The sequence below is a fragment of the Aquila chrysaetos genome, chromosome 12 (assembly GCF_900496995.4).
Source record: "Aquila chrysaetos chrysaetos chromosome 12, bAquChr1.4, whole genome shotgun sequence".
NCBI lineage: Eukaryota > Metazoa > Chordata > Aves > Accipitriformes > Accipitridae > Aquila > Aquila chrysaetos.
In genome coordinates this window covers 24,398,302-24,417,269 of record NC_044015.1, presented here as the reverse complement: position 1 = coordinate 24,417,269, position 18,968 = coordinate 24,398,302, and the positions used below count along the sequence as shown (strand labels likewise).

The 18,968-nt window shown below is 38.8% G+C and overlaps 1 protein-coding gene across 4 annotated transcripts in view; it reads right to left on the bottom strand.

The window, feature by feature from the left end:
* The window catches only part of TGFBR3 (transforming growth factor beta receptor 3), a 125,382-nt gene that overhangs the window by 7,278 nt on the left and 99,136 nt on the right, over nt 1-18,968 (bottom strand). For 2 of the 4 annotated variants that reach the window (XM_030032390.2, XM_030032391.1), the window contains exons 8-16: nt 17,559-17,748; nt 16,033-16,358; nt 15,202-15,351; nt 13,274-13,405; nt 12,845-13,012; nt 9,820-10,119; nt 8,854-8,974; nt 4,872-4,907; nt 2,688-2,795 (exon numbers count right to left, since the gene is read on the bottom strand). In XM_030032390.2, coding sequence (XP_029888250.1) covers nt 2,688-2,795; nt 4,872-4,907; nt 8,854-8,974; nt 9,820-10,119; nt 12,845-13,012; nt 13,274-13,405; nt 15,202-15,351; nt 16,033-16,358; nt 17,559-17,748 — 1,531 coding nt within the window. The remainder of the gene's footprint in view (nt 1-2,687; nt 2,796-4,871; nt 4,908-8,853; nt 8,975-9,819; nt 10,120-12,844; nt 13,013-13,273; nt 13,406-15,201; nt 15,352-16,032; nt 16,359-17,558; nt 17,749-18,968) is intronic. The other 2 variants (XM_030032392.1, XM_030032393.1) reach the window with 2 other exon arrangements.

Here is an 18,968-nt window from a genome sequence, read left to right as displayed (position 1 = left end):
ACCCACACACACTGCAAAATTTTTGCTTCTTTGTAAGACACCCAGGTAAACTGGGTTAATTGTGGCAAATGTCTGCTACTTTCCCGTTGTTCTTGGGTCCCCTCCAGGCAGGACCAACACTGCTGTGGAAAGCTTTCAGCCACCTTTCACATCCTTTAACTGACTTCAGAAAGGATCAAAGGTATGGAGTACTTTTGCAGAAAAGTCAGCTAAAATTCCTCCTCTGCTATAATCCTAGCTTCTCCTCTCTCTTCCCCTACTACCTGTGTATCTTAGGACATCTGTACTCCATGTTGAATTTTTTCAGAGAATTTAGAGTATTCTAAAGTACAATTTTGATGCTTTGGCATGCTTTTCATGACTGGAATCAGCAAAAGCCCTACATGAAAAAAATTCAACAATCCTTGTTCAATACTTGGAGATGAAATTCTACTTATTTTGTAGTTCTTTTCTACTATCAATTGTTTGAGGTTTTAATGTTAATGGCCTATCAAGATGAACAAGAGAGCTCATTCATGTAAAGCCTTCTCCATGCTAGAACAAGTCTGCCAGTAGAAACATACTGATAAAAGCGTATCGGCAAACCTTATTACTGGCAAAAAGGTGGCCTTTTGCTGTATTGCATATAGCACAACAGCAACAAAAATACCTTACTTCACACATCCCAAGTTGCCATTCTCCACCAGCAGTAGCTTGTGTCCATGCTCTGAGTATCACCAAAACACAGTTTTAGAGCAAACTCGTATTTTCCAACCTTTGGTCTACATCATGTGTTAGAAACCCAGGGCTACTTGCAACAAAATATGGTACTTCAGAACACTATTCAGCAATGCATGAATTCTCTAATGGCAAAAGACAGCCACTGTGTAGATTATCTTTTTTTTTTTTCTCCCTATTTTAATAAAAGTCTGCAGCCAGCTCTAAAATATTTCCACTGCAGCTGGATTATCTTGTCTGCCACAGCAGTTGTCCTCTAAGAGACTGCCCCTGCCAGAGCATTCACTGCACTCTGCTGCCCTCTCCACTACTTAGACATGGTCACTACGACTGATGTACTTTGTTAATGTAATTCTTTTAATGGGATTGGTCCAAGTCCTGTTGTGGCTGAAGGATTTATCATGTTGGCTTCCCAGTGTTCCTTGACTAGAGACACACAACACGTGTCTATAGATGGTTCAGCATACAAAGAGAGATTGAACTTCCACAGATGCAGGACTAACGATATTAACTTAACAACTGTTTTAATTTTTTGTTAATAGAGGCTACATATTTGGAAATTACCTTCTTAACTTACACATTTACTCATTGAAATTGCACTTACTTTTCTTCCACAATGTTTCAGTAGTATATGAGGCAGAATTATACTATTTATACCTGTTATCACAACCTTTAAATTTTCCACATTTGCCTCAATTCCAAACAACCTTCATGCACAGCTGATGCATTGAGAAGTATTAAACTGCTTATACAAAGCTGTTGTACTGCCAACTGGAAAAAAACCACTTCCCCCCCCAAATTAACTAAAGCTCCCGGGTCTTAATATTTACAGAAGCTCTGACGCGACAGGGCTGGATTCTCACTGCTAAATAGCTTCCATGAAATTTTAGATGCCAAAAAACCCCTGCAGTGGGCTATGGGAGCATTCCAGTACTCCAGAGCTGCACAGGTTTGGAGTAATTGACCTCACATTCTCCCCACCTCCCAGAGATCTTCGTAGGGTCTTGCGAGGTCAAAAGTGGAAATAGCTGGGAGTCCATCATGCTGTAGGGATCTTGAGATATCCCATAATCCACAAGCAGCCAAGGTCAGATGCTGCAAATCAAGGCCCCATCAGTGTCCAGTCTTTGTCTGTACCACCTTGCAGATTACATGCAACAGCAAGCTCCCAAAACTCCCTCTTCTTCCAATACAGTCTCGGATTTCTGCTAACTTAGTTTAGTGTGGAAAAAAATTCTGAGGAGATACTGAAAAATTACCTATGCCTAAAGGCGGCACCAATTCAGGCACACTCCTGGTTATTTGGTTGGACACAATTAAGTGAGATTACATATGACTTCTACCAATTTAATGTCACAATTAAAGAATGGAGGAATAAATAATTGGGGCAAAAATTCTATGTAATCAAAAAATTCTATGTAATCAAGGCCCAAGAAACGTTATATTCAGAATATGTCCATGTAAATAAAGCATTCTTTTAGGCATTTGGCCCACTCCTTGTACCGATCACATCACATTCGCAGCCACATCAGCCTAATTTAGAAACTGCAGAAAATTTTTAAAAAAGGAGTATGGGCACCAAAAGGGATCCATTAACTGAAACGTTAACTAAATTTGAAATACAGAGATGCTACTAATGATAATGCACAAGCCAGGAATACTCAGTTTCACTCATGTCCCAGCTGAGTTTTCAAGATTCGCATTTAAAATTATTTTAGCAAATTTTAAATCATGTTCATCACACATAACACCTCCCTTTAGGGAAGGGCGGGTATCAATCTGCTGATACGCACCAACGGGCTCATGGGAGGAGTTGCTGGAAAACACCCTAGCAAGAACAGAGAGTGAGGAAAAAAAAGTCCAGGACAACTGACCCCCTCCCCTTTCCTCCCACCTTGCAAGAGTTCAGACCACACTGCATTTCCTGTGGCATGATTTGCACCAAGGTCTGTAAGAGCGCTCATACTTACCTGTGTGAGAGTAGATAAACCAGAGTGCTCCTGTTAGCAGGGCTCCAATTACAAATGCTGCAAAGGCAATGCCCACGACAGTCAGCGTGTCCAGACCATAGAACACAGCTACAAAGGTAAACACACACAATAAGGACTTTTTACTTTCAGTTGCAAATACTGCTTTACGAAAATTCACCCTTACACTTTCATGGAAAAGTTTTTTAAAAATTCAGAGTTAATTAAGCACCATTTTAAGGAACACACTAGCAGATTTGCATCAAGGAAATAAAAGTGATGCTTTCAGAGACTGGCTTCAGTCCAAGCAACTGTTCCACATCACAAAGCAAAACCCCAGCTCAGCACACCCAAATCTGGAAAACGTTGCAAAAATTAAGCATTTTCAGTTGGCTGTTAATAACTCGCTTTCAATTAAATATCCATTTATCTTAAAAATGTCTTTTAAAAAGGCTGAGATTTTTGGCAAAAGATGCTTTTCATTTAAATGCGTTAACATTCAAGCAAACTTTCCCCTACATCTCCCGCAAGTTCAGTCTGAAATCTAGGTGGAGAACGGAACTGCTGTTAAGAGGGAAGAGATGCCAGCAAAAAGTCAGCGAAAACATAAATAGAAACAATTGTTTTTCACATTTGGCAATGCTTTCAATAACTGAAATTAATTCCAGAACACAAAAATAGAACCACACACACACACAAATCACTTTCTAGGGGAGAGGCCCTTTTGCAGTACCATTTCAAGGGTAACAGCATCTGGTTCCTGGATGTATTGCCCCCCAACGTTAACCATCCAAACAGAGAAACTTTCAGCTTTTGTGTTTTTCTTTTTGGTGATTAGAAATACTTAAAAAAACCCCAACCAACCAACCAAATCACTCTTTTAGCAATCATTTGGGGAAATTTCTTCTTACAAAATTGAATTCTAGTTTCAGTATTTTTAATGTCTCCCAGTGCACAAAATGGCTTAGCCCAGTGAATAACATTTTACTGACTAAGCTGGCCAGGAAATGAGCTGACTGGATCTTTGTAGTATCCTTCAGTGGAATTTCAGTTCTCAAAACACAACCAACACCCTCACTTTACACATTCCTGCATCCAGCAGATGTCCCTACGAACATCCCCCAGCCCAACAGCTCCTGAGATCCGAAGGGCCATTCCCCTTTTCCCCTTTTGACAAATGTCTTCTCCAGCAGTTCCCGTTGGCAAGGGCCTTCAGGACCCATTTCTGGGTGCCTGCGAGCAAGTCTGCACATGCAACACCTGACAGAGAGTGGCTTAGGTTTTTCTCCCATTTCTTCTATGAGACTATTTCTGATTCCTTTGGACACATCTGGTCATTTTAGATACAAACTGAAAAGACTCTCCTAAACTCAACTATTTTTTCCACAAGGCACTAGCCAGTGTCCTTTCCTCTTAGGAGGAAACTTAGTGGAGAGGAAAAAGTCACATGGAGACTGAAGTGGCAGGAGCATAATTTCTCATTCCCCTTGCTATTTTGAGCAAATTTAGTCCCCAAGACACAGGGACAGGTGTAGAGGAAAAAACCTTCTTTGCACTTCCTCTTCTCATCTTCCCTTTTCTCCATTCATTCTTGGTTTTGGCTACAAATCATCTTCACCTTCCTGTTTACTATTGTCTTCTAGTCCTGCTTCTCTCCTTTTCTTCCCTTCGTGGATCAGTAATTGACCCTGGTTAATTCACTATGCCAAGACAACAAAAAACCCAAAGAAATTAATCTGTATCAAGTCAGTAATCTCATCTACACCATGACCTGTAACTGCTGGTGCCAAAGTAACTGGCCAGCTGCAGTGCAGGGTAGGAGTGAGGCTTGGAGTAGGACACAGGAGCTCCATAAGATGGCATTGCTGCTAAAACCCTAGTATTGGGAAGCAGTGGCCTCAGCAGAGAAGGGGGAAATAAAACACACACACATCAGCAAATGAACCTGCTAAAGCTGAGAATCTCGATATCTTCCCAAATTTGATTTTCACATACACAAAAGGTCAGCCCTTCTCTCTAAATGCCGATGGGAATCTCTCAATCAGCAATACAGTCAGAATTCTGTTCTGTCCCAGAATTTAAGACACACACACTCTCAGAAAGCTTGAAGATAATTTTCTTCATTGATCTAATACTTTCTAGACAAAAGTTTAAGGCTTAAAAGAGATTGGTTTAAGAGTCACTTACGTTGCTGTCTCACATTTGGCTTTGGAAGGGAAGGATCTAATTTAAAAAAAAAAAACACAAAACCCACAAAACATTAATCAGAGTTCCACATACAGCCTACAAACTATGTAAGCAGCCTTCAGGATCTGATCTGACAGAAAGACATTAATTATAATTTTTACAAACAAGGAACTTCAGGAAAACCAGCCTGAATTCAATAATCTTACTCAGCTTAGAAAAATTCTATTCATATATTGATCACTTCTCAGGGGAACATATCTACAGTATAGTTCATGCATCATCTCTTTTGCTGGCAAGTACACTGCAACCTTTCCCACCCAGATGTCATCAGGTCTGACCCACAGTAACTCTGGTTATCCCTATGTGGAGCTCTTGAAGACCACGGATTGCAAAGGCTGTTTTAAGGTGATTACATTCATCTGATTACTCACTAATCACAAACATGAGATAACAGCATGCTAAATCACAAGGGGGAAAAAAAAAAAAAAAAAAAAAAAAATCAAACACTGCTATCACCTCTAAGGAAAAGTCAATATTACGGCATGATATACACCGCTTTGTCCAAATTGCATGAGTATGTGTTGATTCACACATTTTCCCGAGTCTTACTTGGTATTCTGTCTTGGAAGTTGGGTGGGTTTTTTGTTTTGTTTTGTTTTCTAATTATATATAGGAAATAAAAGATCATAGCTATTATATCAAAGCTATTATTCTTGGCAAGAATATCAAATATCATCATCATTATCAGCATGTAACAGAAAGAGACAAGTAAACATATGCGAAAAAATGAAGAATTTTCCCTTCTTAACTGGATTCTCTTATCTTTCTCCAAGAATGCCACCTCAAGCAGAAGAGCCAGAGATTCTGGCTTCAGACCTGATGACCTGTTTGGTTAGCTGGAGTTTGCTTCTGGATTGCCCAGTAACCTAGGGATCTCATTTAAATTCTGGCATATCTGAGTGTGTTCAGTGCAACAGCTGTACAAGGATTTGGTAAGACAGTGTCCCAATACTTGTTTTTGTATCTTTAGCAACTGAGAAAAAAAAAAAAAAGTTTAACTGCTATGTAAACACAGCGGCTCAAAAATACTGAAAATAAATATATTTATTTATTTAAAGTATTCTTAAACCGAGACTATGCTTCTAACTTCTAGAACCCAAATGGCAGCACTAAACTGCCAGCAATAGCCTATAAGATCATTAGGCTCTGAGACACATATGCCAACAATATCCAAAAAAGTATTTTTTTCTTAAACTGCATTATTGTCACTTGTTCCAACACACGAGTGTGTTGTCTTCCAGATCACTCTTGGCAGGATGGTAGGAAACAGGTGGAACAGGAGTAGGAAGCAGGTGAGAACATAGAGGGGGGTGTGTGTGTGGGGGCGTGTGCATGCACAAATAAGCTGGAAAGTCGTCAAGCGCACATAACAGCAAAAGCGTAACTGAATGTAAGATTTGTGAGGAGGGCTGGACTGAAACCAAGGAGCATTGAACAGTACAAACATGGGTAAGGGTACTATCACATTATTCAAACGCTCCACTAGCATATCCCAAGTGCCAAGAAAATGCCTTCTGAGCTGAGGGGAGAATGAATTTTCCATGCTTATTCTGTCATTGGCCTCTCTACAGAGAATATAAAGTCTGGTAATTAATGATAGACTGTGTAGCCCATTATCAATTCTCCCCAGTCACCCAGTTCTTACATGTATTTTAATGTGGTTTGCTCAGAGCAACACAGAAGCAGTGGGAATCCTTGAGGTCCAGGAAAAGCATCTAATTTAAAAACATCAGCAGCTAACCTTTAGAAATTATCATGATTTTCTATACCTTTGTAGGACAGAGGCATTTATTAGCTGCTCACTTGACCTCCTTTCTATGACCTGTCTCCTTTTGCTGTAGAAATAATAATCTAAAGTTCCACACTTAGCAAAAATCTGAACAATGACATTGGTAGATCGTTTCAACAGAAGAACACATATTTCCTAGCATTTAAATGGCCATCCATATGCCTTTCACTGAAATGGGGGAAGAGCGTGTATGTGAAATGCAGGAATGCAAAGGGAAAGAAATGTGGCATAGAGTTAGGTTTTAGACACTTCCATGGGGATCTACTGCAATAACGTAGGCAACTGAGCTTGTAAATAACAAAATTAGGAGGGGAGGAAGAGTTATTCTCATTTAGATATACAGTTGTGATTTCTATTACAGTCAATGACAGCCATAAGCTTATGTCTGAAGAAAAAAAGATGACACCTTTGCAATGACCAACTTGTTCTGACTTTTGAAATGTCAAGCGCATGATTTCTACATTTGGCTTGGAGAGCAGATCCAATAACAGTAACTCGCATAACATGGTTTACAACAATGAAAGCTGGCCTGTTCACGTGAAAGAAAATGAAGAACACGACCTCCAAGATGTAAATTCTCCTGTTCAGTAATGCGATATAATTTCTTCTCCAAATCTTAGGTTCATGTATTGGCCAACAATGGCATTTGGCTTTTAGAAAGGAGCTGCTTGATTCACTGCAGAACAACTGCATACCAACAAAGCTACGTTGTTAATGTGCCACTTTGTATTATGTCTAAAAGCTGCGATATGCTGGGGAGATTTCCACCAAACATCCCACAATTAGACTAAATCACCCACAATGCAACAAAATACTCTATCACAGTGTTGTCTTGTAACTAATCTTTATAAATTTAGCTCATCTTTGCACACTAAGACCTTGTGCCTCTGACAAAGACAACATTCTGAGTGCAGCCCGCGACAGGAGCTGCGCACAATGCTCCACACATCGGAAGGGCAAGAGAGCTCCGAGTACAAGTCTGTTTATTGAAAGCTGAACTTCAGTTGCAGGATTTACTCATTCCCAACAGAGTAACCACTGAAAAAAAATGAGAGCTTTGCAAAGAGTGCAGAATCAGGCCCAAAGCACAGTTTTAATTGTACCACGCCGACAGATCAAATACTTGCCTTTAATTCATAGTGGATTTGATCTTTATTAACAAATTTGTAAAAAAAACCCAAAACTAAACATGAGCTGACTTGCAGAGTTAAACAGAAACAGTTGTTGCTTATGTCCCCTAGCAATACTGTACGGTGCTTTAAATTGTTCAAAGACTAAAAAGCACGCACTGTATGAGAGGTTAGAGGACTTCTGATCCCCATCCTTTTGATACTCCCGAAAAAGCATTCCAAAGGTCAAACAGCCTTTGGACACAATTGGAAGATTTTGATGAGCAGATGAAGCCACTGAAGCTTCTGATTAAACTCCCATGCTAATACAAAAAGAAAAGATAATGCACATGTTTTCTTCTATGAATGCATCAAAACACGACTGATGCTGTTGTCAGAAGAATTCACTAAGAAAAAACAGTTACTAGCCACACACACGTTTTTTTTCCATAAAGATTACATAATCAAACAAGTCCCACCACAGTGGAGCTAAAATACCTTTGTGCATCTCATCTGTTGCTCTTAATAGTTTAACAGTCTAATGACTGTCTCTCCAGTGGCCACCCTTTTGCTTAACAAACTTATCAGGCTTTAGTGTCCTCAATACATACCAATTCCATTGCTGTTATTCCTAAATATATATATTTACAAGCACAATAAAGAAATGATACAGCAGGGAGCAGAGCACTGCCTTTGATCTCTGGGCAACAAGAAGTTGCTGGAAGTGCTACTGCTATATTCATACTTCTGAAACCCGTATTATTGTCTAGTATGGTATTCCTTTCTCAATGCCTGGCAAAACTACATGTCCAGAGATCAATAAAGACAGTTAAAAAAGGGTAATGAACTGCCATGATGATTGCTGCCAGGGAAATGTCTAAACAAATAACATCTTACAAACACAGTATCACCACAAGATTATACAACGCCACATACTCGGAGTACTCCCTCATTTCAAGCGGTTGTACGTTACACAATATAATATATATAAGTTTTATTAAACAGTTCAAGCTCGTTTTCATACCTTCTGGTTTTCCTTCATGTGTTATTACAACAAGGGGCTTGGTGAAGGTTTTCTTGTTGTGCATCATGGCCAAGATCATATTCACATTGAGAGAGGTGCAAGCTTCATCAGGAGGAATGCACTGCGAGTGGAAAAACGAGTGTGTGAGGTCAGAGAGTGACCCGTCTGCCAGGACAGCTGTGCCAGCTGCACAGTTGCCTCATCATCAGTTTTATCCTATATTATTTACCAAAAAAAGAGGAGAAACTCCAAACAACCCCTCTGTAATGTACTGGCAAAGGTAATATTTAGCTGTGCTTCAGGACGCAACCTTTGCCTTGTCACAATTGAAACTAAATGGTAGCAATTATTTTATTTTAGGATAAATGTGTTTTAAAAAATCCAGTAGCCAAAACTGTAGCCACCAACACATGTGTTGGTTTTTTTAAGATGATTTGTCATTGTTGATCAAAAAACCAAAAAAACAAAAAAAAAAACATTTTAAGGGGGATGTGCATAAACCCCAAAGTGAAAATAAATTCCAAATTCTTAGAACACATTCTTGAACAACTAATTTACAGCCATTTCCATTAGATATAAAGCAAAATTTGGCAATTCTCTTTTGTAACAATCAGATTGCAATATTATCTAATACGATGCATGTCTTTGGAAACTAAAGCTAACATTGTTTGCAGTTTGGATATGGATGTGATGTGGGTAGCAAAGATAAATCTGAACCACTTGTGTAATAAAAAGCAATTTATATTTATCCCATATAACCATCTAATGAAATTTAAACAGAAACTGTAAATTATGCAGTCAAAATGCATAGCATCATAACTCTTACCTATTAAAAGTTTTGAGCCTAGAGATATCACGTTCACTACATCGATTCCATAGAAAACTGTTTATTCACTTCAAAGTTCAGATGAAAAAAAATCACATTTTTACCTAAATTAGAAGTTTATACTTTAATAAATTACTTACCTTTGGCAGTCCTTGAGCATCTTTGTCTTTATTTGTACACAAAGTCAACTCGCAGTGAAGAAAGAGCAGTGAGATGTTGAACATTGGTTTAAAAACAAAGCTAAATCTTTTTTTGTCTTTCTGTGCATGTGGTATCGGAAAGTTCACCTTCTCAATGCTGTAGAATTTAACAGATTCATCTTTAGGACAAATGTTTTCTATAATGGTGTAGTCAGACATTCTATCTGGATTTGAAAATGGGGAAACAAAGCATGTTTGAATGGCAAAGCCCAAGGATCTGTCAGCTTTAGTCACAGACACCTGCGTTAAAAAGAAAGAGATGGTAAGATCTCAGAAATGACATTTTTAGTTCACATTTCATTAACATTTTCAAAAATTTTTTAAGCAGTTTTCCAGTGCCACTTCCAATCTGAACTATTTTGAAGGCTAAACATTAAGGGTAGACTGTCAAACTGAGAGACAGAAAATCTGTTATTTCAAAACCAGCAGCTGTTTAATAGCATAACTGTGCATAAATACAGCAATGCCTTATCTTTCCAAAAGCAGATGAAAAACCCAGTCCAGATCAGACACATAGTTAATGATTCAGACTGCCACCTGAGATGGTGCTCCTTCCCTTAGATACACAGGCCATAATAGAGCTGTATGAAAGTCAATTACTAATTCCATGTCTTTGTATCTGTTTGAAACTTTAATGAAAAAGAAAAGAAAAAATAAAAGCAACAGACACAACAGAGAACCCACCCCCAGCCAGGAGAGGAATGCAGAGGCAGAGAGGAGGTCATGGTCTGATGTGTGGGTGGCATTCCTAGACTGGGGGAGCAGAGAAGCCTCCTAAAAAGCCATAATTTCTTGTGAAATGATCCTTTTAGTTTATTGTAAGTCTGAAATTCATATTCTTTTATGAAAAATAATTAAGACTGCAAGCTTCCAGGGCACTGATGTTGTTCAGTTGGACTGGAATACAGACAACAAATGCTACAGAATAATTAAGAAAAAAATTTAAACGGAATTTGTAACAAACAAAGCGTGTTGCTCTTAATAAACAACAGAAGCGTTGTGCCTAACCATTAACACTGCCTGATGAAAACAGTTCCACAAGAAATAATTTCCTTCTTAGAAGAAATGTGCCTTAAATGTGTACTTAATCCATATGTGCTGCATGTATATTTAAGGAAGAGCCTGCCAAATTTTCCTGTGGTCTATACAGAAATTTTTGGATGCTATGAGTTGCGCAGTGAATAAAGGCGTTTCTCATTTCTTCCTCTCCCTTATGTGAGCAGCAATCAAATTAGAGATGAAGGGATATGCTGAAGCATCTAAGCAAGAAAGACCATCTTCTAAAAAGAACAGAAATAAAGACTGATGAATGAAAGTCAAGACACCGACAGGTAAACAAGCTGATGGTGTAAACTAGCTAAAAAAGCAATTACAGCACGGAGGACAGGCATACTACAGCATCATGAAACACCATCAGGTAAATAAAAGGATGAATGGTATCTCAAGGAAAGAAGAGAACTACTGGAGAAAGGTGAGCCCAAAATATGACAAAATGACAGCAGAGAACAAAGAAAAAAAAAAAAAGCCAAAAGATTCCAATACAAAAAACCATTTTTAGCAGAGAAGGAAAAGGGAGATAAAGAGTTCTTACAGATTATGACCTAAGCAATTTATTGACCAAAAACCCTCAAATATATTTGTTAACAACAAAAGCAAAACAGAAACAAAAATGAAAAAAAAAAACCCCAAAAAACTGTCAGCTAAAAATGGAGTCACAGAAGTTCAAAACTGATACAGATTTTCCATGGTGCAAGAAAGAGAAACAGAAAACAAAGGCTTCTGCCAGGACAGGTGATGAAGAAATCAGAACATCCATCTGAATAAACAGCTCCAGAACCAGATAAATCCAGAGGGCTCGGAGCCAGGGGGATTCATCCCAGATCGCTGAAGGAAGCAGCTGGTTTTATCCAAATGAAAAAAACAATGTGTCTTATAAACATATTCTTAACTCAGCGTGACACGCTTCTTTTTTTGCTTCAACTGTCTTAAGTACTTTTCACCAGGTAGAGAATGAGGAAGAGACACAACACACTGAAATAATGAAGAAAACTGCACCAATGTCAAATGGGCCACTATGCTTACCATGTGTAACGTGGGCTCACAAAGAGGAACTAACTTGGGCAAGGCAAACATGGCACAGTACTGCTTCAGTCAATAAACTCATTTTCCCAGTCTTATAAGCCCACAGCTCACCACTCCTGATTTACTCATCTATAAACTGGCGATACCACTTCATTGCCAATGTTGTATTTATTAATGCCTACTGTTACTTGAAAAATGCAAAATTCTATTCACGTGACTTTAGAAATACTAACTGTATTGGTTTGAAATTCTCCAGATTTCATAAGCAACTTAGCAACACATGGAAATATTACCAGGTCCAAAATGCACCTGAAGTCAAGTGTATCTGGCTGTTGACTTTGCTGGTCTTATTTATGTAAAGCTGTTAGATCTCTCGTGTGATAGCATTCAAAAGGATTGTAACTGGTGTTTGTAAGCGGATCGGAGAGAGATCAGAATCTACGCTAACTTTGTAACCCGAGAACACTAGCATATGGAAGACAGACACTTGTAATAATTTTTTGCATGTCTACATCTTTCAGATGAGGTTCAGCCATATTACCCAATAAAATCAACCCTGAAGTCTTCATCAGGAAATGCCAGTTCAGAGCAAGAGCTGAGAGACCACCTTTAAGTTCTGCACAGAAAAGCAGATTTGGCAAGAATGACCAATTTACCTTGCAGTTAAATTCATCTATTCTGCAGGAACCCTTTGGTTTTGACTCAAAACATTGTCCTGCTTCTTACCCCACAGTTTCTGTTCTCTACAGTCACCGAAGTACCTACCTGTCTGCCTAAAGCAACCGCACAACAAGACCTCTCAATGGACAAAACCAGATTTGGCTCAGTTGCACAGCCTTGCAAAATGTTTCCTTTAGTTTGAAAGCCTTTTTCAGTTTGTTACCTCTACATATACTGGCCCATTCTCAGCAACAGAGAAGAGTCCTTGGGAGGGAGCAAGGAACAGATCTGTTTTGTACAGCTCCATGTTGAAGGTCACATTGGCGATGCGTGGTTCAGGAGGCCAGAACATGCCTCTGTCATCCTCTGGCTGGTGCAGCGTGCAATTAAACTGAAATGAAAAAAAACAACACAATAACATCCTGAGTCAGGAGCAGTAGCTGGATAAGGACAAATTCGGAGTCTAAAATAGGGGCCCACCCATGTTGCATCTACTTAGTGCAAATCTTCAACAGGGTCACAAGAACTAGAAGTGAGAAGACGTGTTAAAAGACAAATCAATTGCTAGCTATACAATTAATATAATTTATGTGAAGTGCCTATTACGATAGGCATTTCTCTATTGTCAGGCACAAACCTGAGAGTAACATACCGCTATTTCAGGCGAGCTTGAGAAAGCAACATCTCCCTCATCAGCATCCCCTGGAAATCCATTATCACCCGATTCCATGTCATCATCATCAAAGCCACTGCTTTCAGCTGGTGATGACAGCTGAATGACAATCTGCACAAAAGGTATTGCAAATGCATAAAATTAGGTGATAACTGAGCATTCTCTCTTCATGCTTATCATTTTCTTCTCTCTTCAGAACAATGCAAAGGCCAAAAAAAGTGTACCAGCTAAGCAGATGGTGAAAGCACATCTTAAACAGCCTTGAGCTGAGCATGTAAGATATGTAGGCTATATTTAGAGAATGCCCCTTAGTTTTTTTCCAGAATTCAGAGCCAGCAAAGACACCAGTCTGGGTGCTGGTGTCTGAATGAGCAGCCTAGCATTTCCATTCTATTTCTGGTATTTCTATAACCAACATTGAAACAAGAAATGGCTTTCTAAAGTGATTTTTTGCAACTTACAGTTTTCCTTAATGCACTCACGGAAAATCACTGGAAGTGTTAGGGTCATTAAAGGATTTTCTCTTCTATCATTTGTGTATTTTTTCAGAGATGTACACCCAAAAACATGATGTCCCTTTCTTCATTCTTCCCTTGTTTTTCTCTGAATTTCTACTGAATTCCCCCGCCTCGCTTTTTTTTCCCTCCTTTGCACACTTCTCCATTTCTTCACCTGAAAATTCCTGGTTTTGTTTCCCAATGTTCTGCACTCTGCTTCTGTACGCCCTGTGGCTCCTCAGCTAGTCACCTCCCTTCCAGGACTTCATCTTTGTTTTCTTGGACACAGAGCAACTGCTAAGTGACACATACCCTCTTTGAGACTCTACTGCATGGTGGGTTTTTTTTAGGAGAAATGCTCCCAAATTCTGAAAGATACCATACATGATTCGGAGTTTAAGTGAGTAGTCGAGACTATTAAAAGACATGATGGAGAAAGGAAAGGAGGCAAATACCCATTTTCATTTGGGCCATAATAGAATATAGGGACAATAACAGTATTTAGCTCCAAACACGTGCTATTCTGTAGTTTGGAGATGTTTCTATCCACAGTCTTGGTTTGGGATTGTTTCTAAAGTTAGGTGCTACAGACTTGCCAGTATAGAAAAGTTTTAACTAGGCAAGGTCAGATCAGATTGCCTTAGCTGTGTTTGGGTTGGACCACAGGCTTTCCATCATTTGCCAAGGTTACTTGTATGTACTGGAAAGCTCAGCAAGAGAAACGTGTCATTACTTTCCAACTCAGATTAGCTGCGCTGTACTCAAGCTCATAAGCTCAGCCAGTCTGGAAGCGGTCGCTTAGAATCTAACTGGGTTCCTTAGCATCGTCACTCATATGCAAGTACTCAAGAGTCCCTTCATCATGTACATCAACTGATAACAAATATGAATCCATTATAAGAGAGAAGCATGCACAGATAACGTCTTTTCCTCACATTTTGAAAGCCTTTTTCACACACAATTTTGGAAGAAAAAATTTCACTTAAAATAATTCAGCAAATGAATTAAACGGTGTTGCTTCGTGCAATCACAGAACTTGATTCCTATTGCTCCTTACAGCCATGTAGTACTGCTTAGGTATGGGTACATCAAAGCTGCATAGGAAAGCTGGTGCAACTTCTCTGAGATTGGTACAGATGGTCCCCAAAGTGCAGCCATGCACTTTTGTAAAAGTATTTAACTCCAACTCCTCCTTTTTCCTTTGGGATATTACCTGACCACAGGAGCACACTGAATGTGCAGCCTTCATACCTCCTTGAATACAGGGACTGTAGCTGCAACTAGGTTTGAGCTAGACAGGAAAAGATCAGGATGCCTCCTTTTTGCTCAGACTAAAGCTAACTACAATGACTTCCTTGTGCCACTATGATGTGCAGTGCAGAAGGCGGCTCCTCTTTGTAAAATACTCACAGAGTTAAAATAAACAATCTTGTTCAAGATATATGCTGTCCGAGTCCCGCATTTGTTCAGCAAAGACTCCAAAATGAAATGGGTACCATTCATCTTGGCTTTGCAAGAGTGATCCAGCAGCGAGAGTTCTGTCCTTGTGTAGCCGCTAGCCTGAAACAAAGGCGCTTTGTAAGTGGCTGAAACACAATTGTGTTAGGCTCTTGCTTAAAGTGCAGCTCAGAATACTGTTCATGGCTGCTGATAGGAGGAAGTGAAATTCATTGTACTGACATCCAGGGAAGGTCACTCTCAAAATGCTGTTATACATGACAGACAGGGAATAAATGTAACATGGAACAAAGAAAACAACAGGTTCATTATTAATCTCCTGTTTAACAATGCTGACTCTGTTTGGTCTGAAATGAGCTAAAAATGCCGTCTGTATCAGGCTCTTTTCCACAATGCAAATGGACACAAGCAACCTGTCAGCTGGTAGATGGTAAAGACAGATCTATTCAGGTCTCACACAGCTATCAAAAGCAGCTTCTTTGTACTTTGGAGATTAAAAACTCAGACTGATGGTTGAGTACAGTAATTTTTTGACAGAACCGACCCTGCAAAGCTTTAATCAGAAAACCCTCTACAAACTACTGGATTGTTGGGAAGAGGAAACATGACCCTGAGTTATGGCAAAGAATATCTACAGCATAGTTTCCCCACCAAACTATTTTTTTGGGGGTTGGGTGGTGATGGCTGTAGATCTTAGAATGTTTATTTTTTCAATAAAAATACAAATAAAATGGTCTGCCCCAAAAAGCCTGCCCAACTTTGAGAATACGAGATCACACCAACCTGCAGAGAGTCTTTTTCTACAGCTACTGTCATGACTTTGTCATCACACTTTATTGACAGTGCCACATCAGCACTGCCCTGAACCTCTTCAGGTTCTTTATGTTTTGAGAGGGAATGTTCAAAGTCATGATTTATTAATGTATCCACTGAATCCCTAGGTGGGAAAATGCCTTCTCCCACTGTGTCATGTCTTCCTCTGTTAATGTGAAAAGGAAAAGTCAGGCCATCACTTAATGCAGGATTCTTTGGGGCAGGCAGTGGGTTAGCACCCAGCAATTCTGTCAGCTCTGGAGGAAGGGAATGGTCTTCTTCATCATTCATCTCTTCTAAAAAAAAAAAAGAAGGAAAAAAGAACATTAGGTTATTAGATATTTTTCCTAAAACTATCCAGAACTAATCATTTTGATACAAAAAAATATTATCCAGAATGGAAGCTCTTGAAGGACATCCAAAGCAGCATCTTTGTACTTTTCAGGTAACTAGCCACAATTCCTCCACTAAGGGTTTAGTTGTTACTGAGGCATCTAATACTGGTATATTTAGTCCCTGCTAGAAATCTGCCTCAATAAGACTTGAAAATAAACTTTGAGGAGTGGGCCTATTATATGCAAAAGGCAACCACAGAGGTAAAAGAAACATCACATTCAGTAAATACACTATTTTAGTGCTGCTGAAATAGCATAAGTGCAAATCACTGGGTGAAATTCTTCCACTACCTGCCTCATCACAAATTCAGTCACTCCACTGTTGTGGAAGTACTTACATAACCAGAGTGACGTTAAATGAGAGTTAACTTTATAGTGAATAAATGAGAACACTATCTATCTCCTGGCTTATACACAAGCAGATCATTATCTGTAACCCCAAGAGTGCAATTGATAAAACTAATGTGATAAGCTTTACCAAAACAGCTAAACAATATTTTAGTGGTTGAAACTCAGAATAACTGAAAAAGCAGATGCAATTCCACTAGCTTCAATGGATCCAGACATCTTTACATCAGCAATGACTTCAGCCAAATAACTATTTTTTTTTTTTAATGGTTGTATTTATTCTGTTTGCTCAGACTTTTTTGGTAAGCCAGTTTTGTCTGTAAACAATTTAAAAGTTTATGTAATTGTCTCAAGGAAACACTATGCTCATACTTGGGGGAAAAAAAAAAAAAAAAAAGGCAAGCTGAATTTATTAACTAACAGGATAACCAGCTGCTGAAGTCCATTCCAGTGAACACTGAGCATGGTCAGCTATAATGGCTTGTGAGTTGGATAAACTGTAACTATCTAATTCCACCAACATTTCAGGAAATAACACAATTTGCCTGGACTTTTCTAATCAGAAAGTCACAGATTTTTTTTTTTTAACCAGCATTCATAGATATTACCAGCATTCTTGATGATGAGCAGTGAAAGTAGTGCAACCCCCAACAACAAAGCTTCAAAACTGAGAAAGCACCTTTCAAATCATCATATTCCTGGAAATACAAGATATATTTTTTCTATATGCTAAAAGTCCATCTTCAAGCTTACCCGTATCTTCAAGTTGCAGATGAAATCTGTTCGCAACAGGGGCTTTTGTGTAGGAAGTAACTGGACTATAGTTATGCTCATAAGCCCACTTGATCAAACTCTCATGCGATGAGGGAATATCAGGTACTACTGATTTACTCATAGTCATGGATCGTTCTGTTTCCTTTCCAAAACCAATACTATTTGATGTCTGCAAACAAAGAAAAACTTGGTTCATGATTTACCATTTAAGGATACCTAAAATGGAATAGTGACACTGATTGAATATGTTTTTTACTCTATTAAATAACAGCAAACTGAGAACACCTGGGAAATAAACCAAACTCTGCCACCTTAGGCACAGAACTGCTGCACACATGGAGAAAAGCCCCCCCCTCTTCCTTCCAGCCTCTGCCTGGAGTACAATAAATCACATCACCGTAGTCAGAAACTGTTAATCCCTAAATGAGACAAAGACATATTTACAGCCATTTGTATAATGCTGTATTTTCTTCAAAACTGAGTTGAAATGACTTCTGAGGTGAGGTGAACTCAAGATGACAACTGATTTTTCAAATGTCCCCTTCATTTCTTTGAGTAGAGTATTACTTAAGCTACATATAGGAAAACCTTTGTTCAAATGAGCATTACTGAAAAAGGCAAAACATAGCATGCTCATGAAGTAGAGCTGATACCAGCTAATGCTTTATAGTCAGCGGGCACCGAGAATAGTCTGTGCCTCTCTGAACGAGCTTCATACTAGACATGTTGTGTGCCTCCTGCAAAATGTTGAGTATGTTAAACAGGACTGAATTAAATGCTTAATAGAGAGATAAGCGAGAGCATGCATGTTTATGCAAGGCCAAACTACTTAAAAGACATACACTTTCTGCACATAAATAAAACTTAAAATTTAATTAACAGTCTGTTTTACACAAACACATCAATACAGCAAACTCATAAATGCACTTGCTGATCTCTTAGTTTTATTATTAAATAATTACAAATAACAGCTCGTCAAAGATGGCCATGGAATACAGATGAGTCACACAGTCAGTTAGCTTTTGCTTTACTGTAAATGTTTTGCAAAATTTCAAATCTTCTTGTCCAAATGGGCAAGTCAAAGGAATATAACAAGCATTTCTAGCTGTTAGAGGGGCAGTTAGAAAATATTCACTGTTATTACACTTTATACTTCTAAGTGCTTGGCAACTTAAACTTAAACATGTATTCACACAAAGCTAAATAAATATGTATTTATTTTTACATTCACATTACTGTTATCACTATAACAATCACATCAACGACTACAGAACAAGCTGAACACAGACACAGCAGAAAAGGCATGACGACCCGCTTTTCAACGATCTCTGCAATGTGATTGAATTGCACTTTCTATATGCAGTTGATACAATTGAATGCTCTACAACA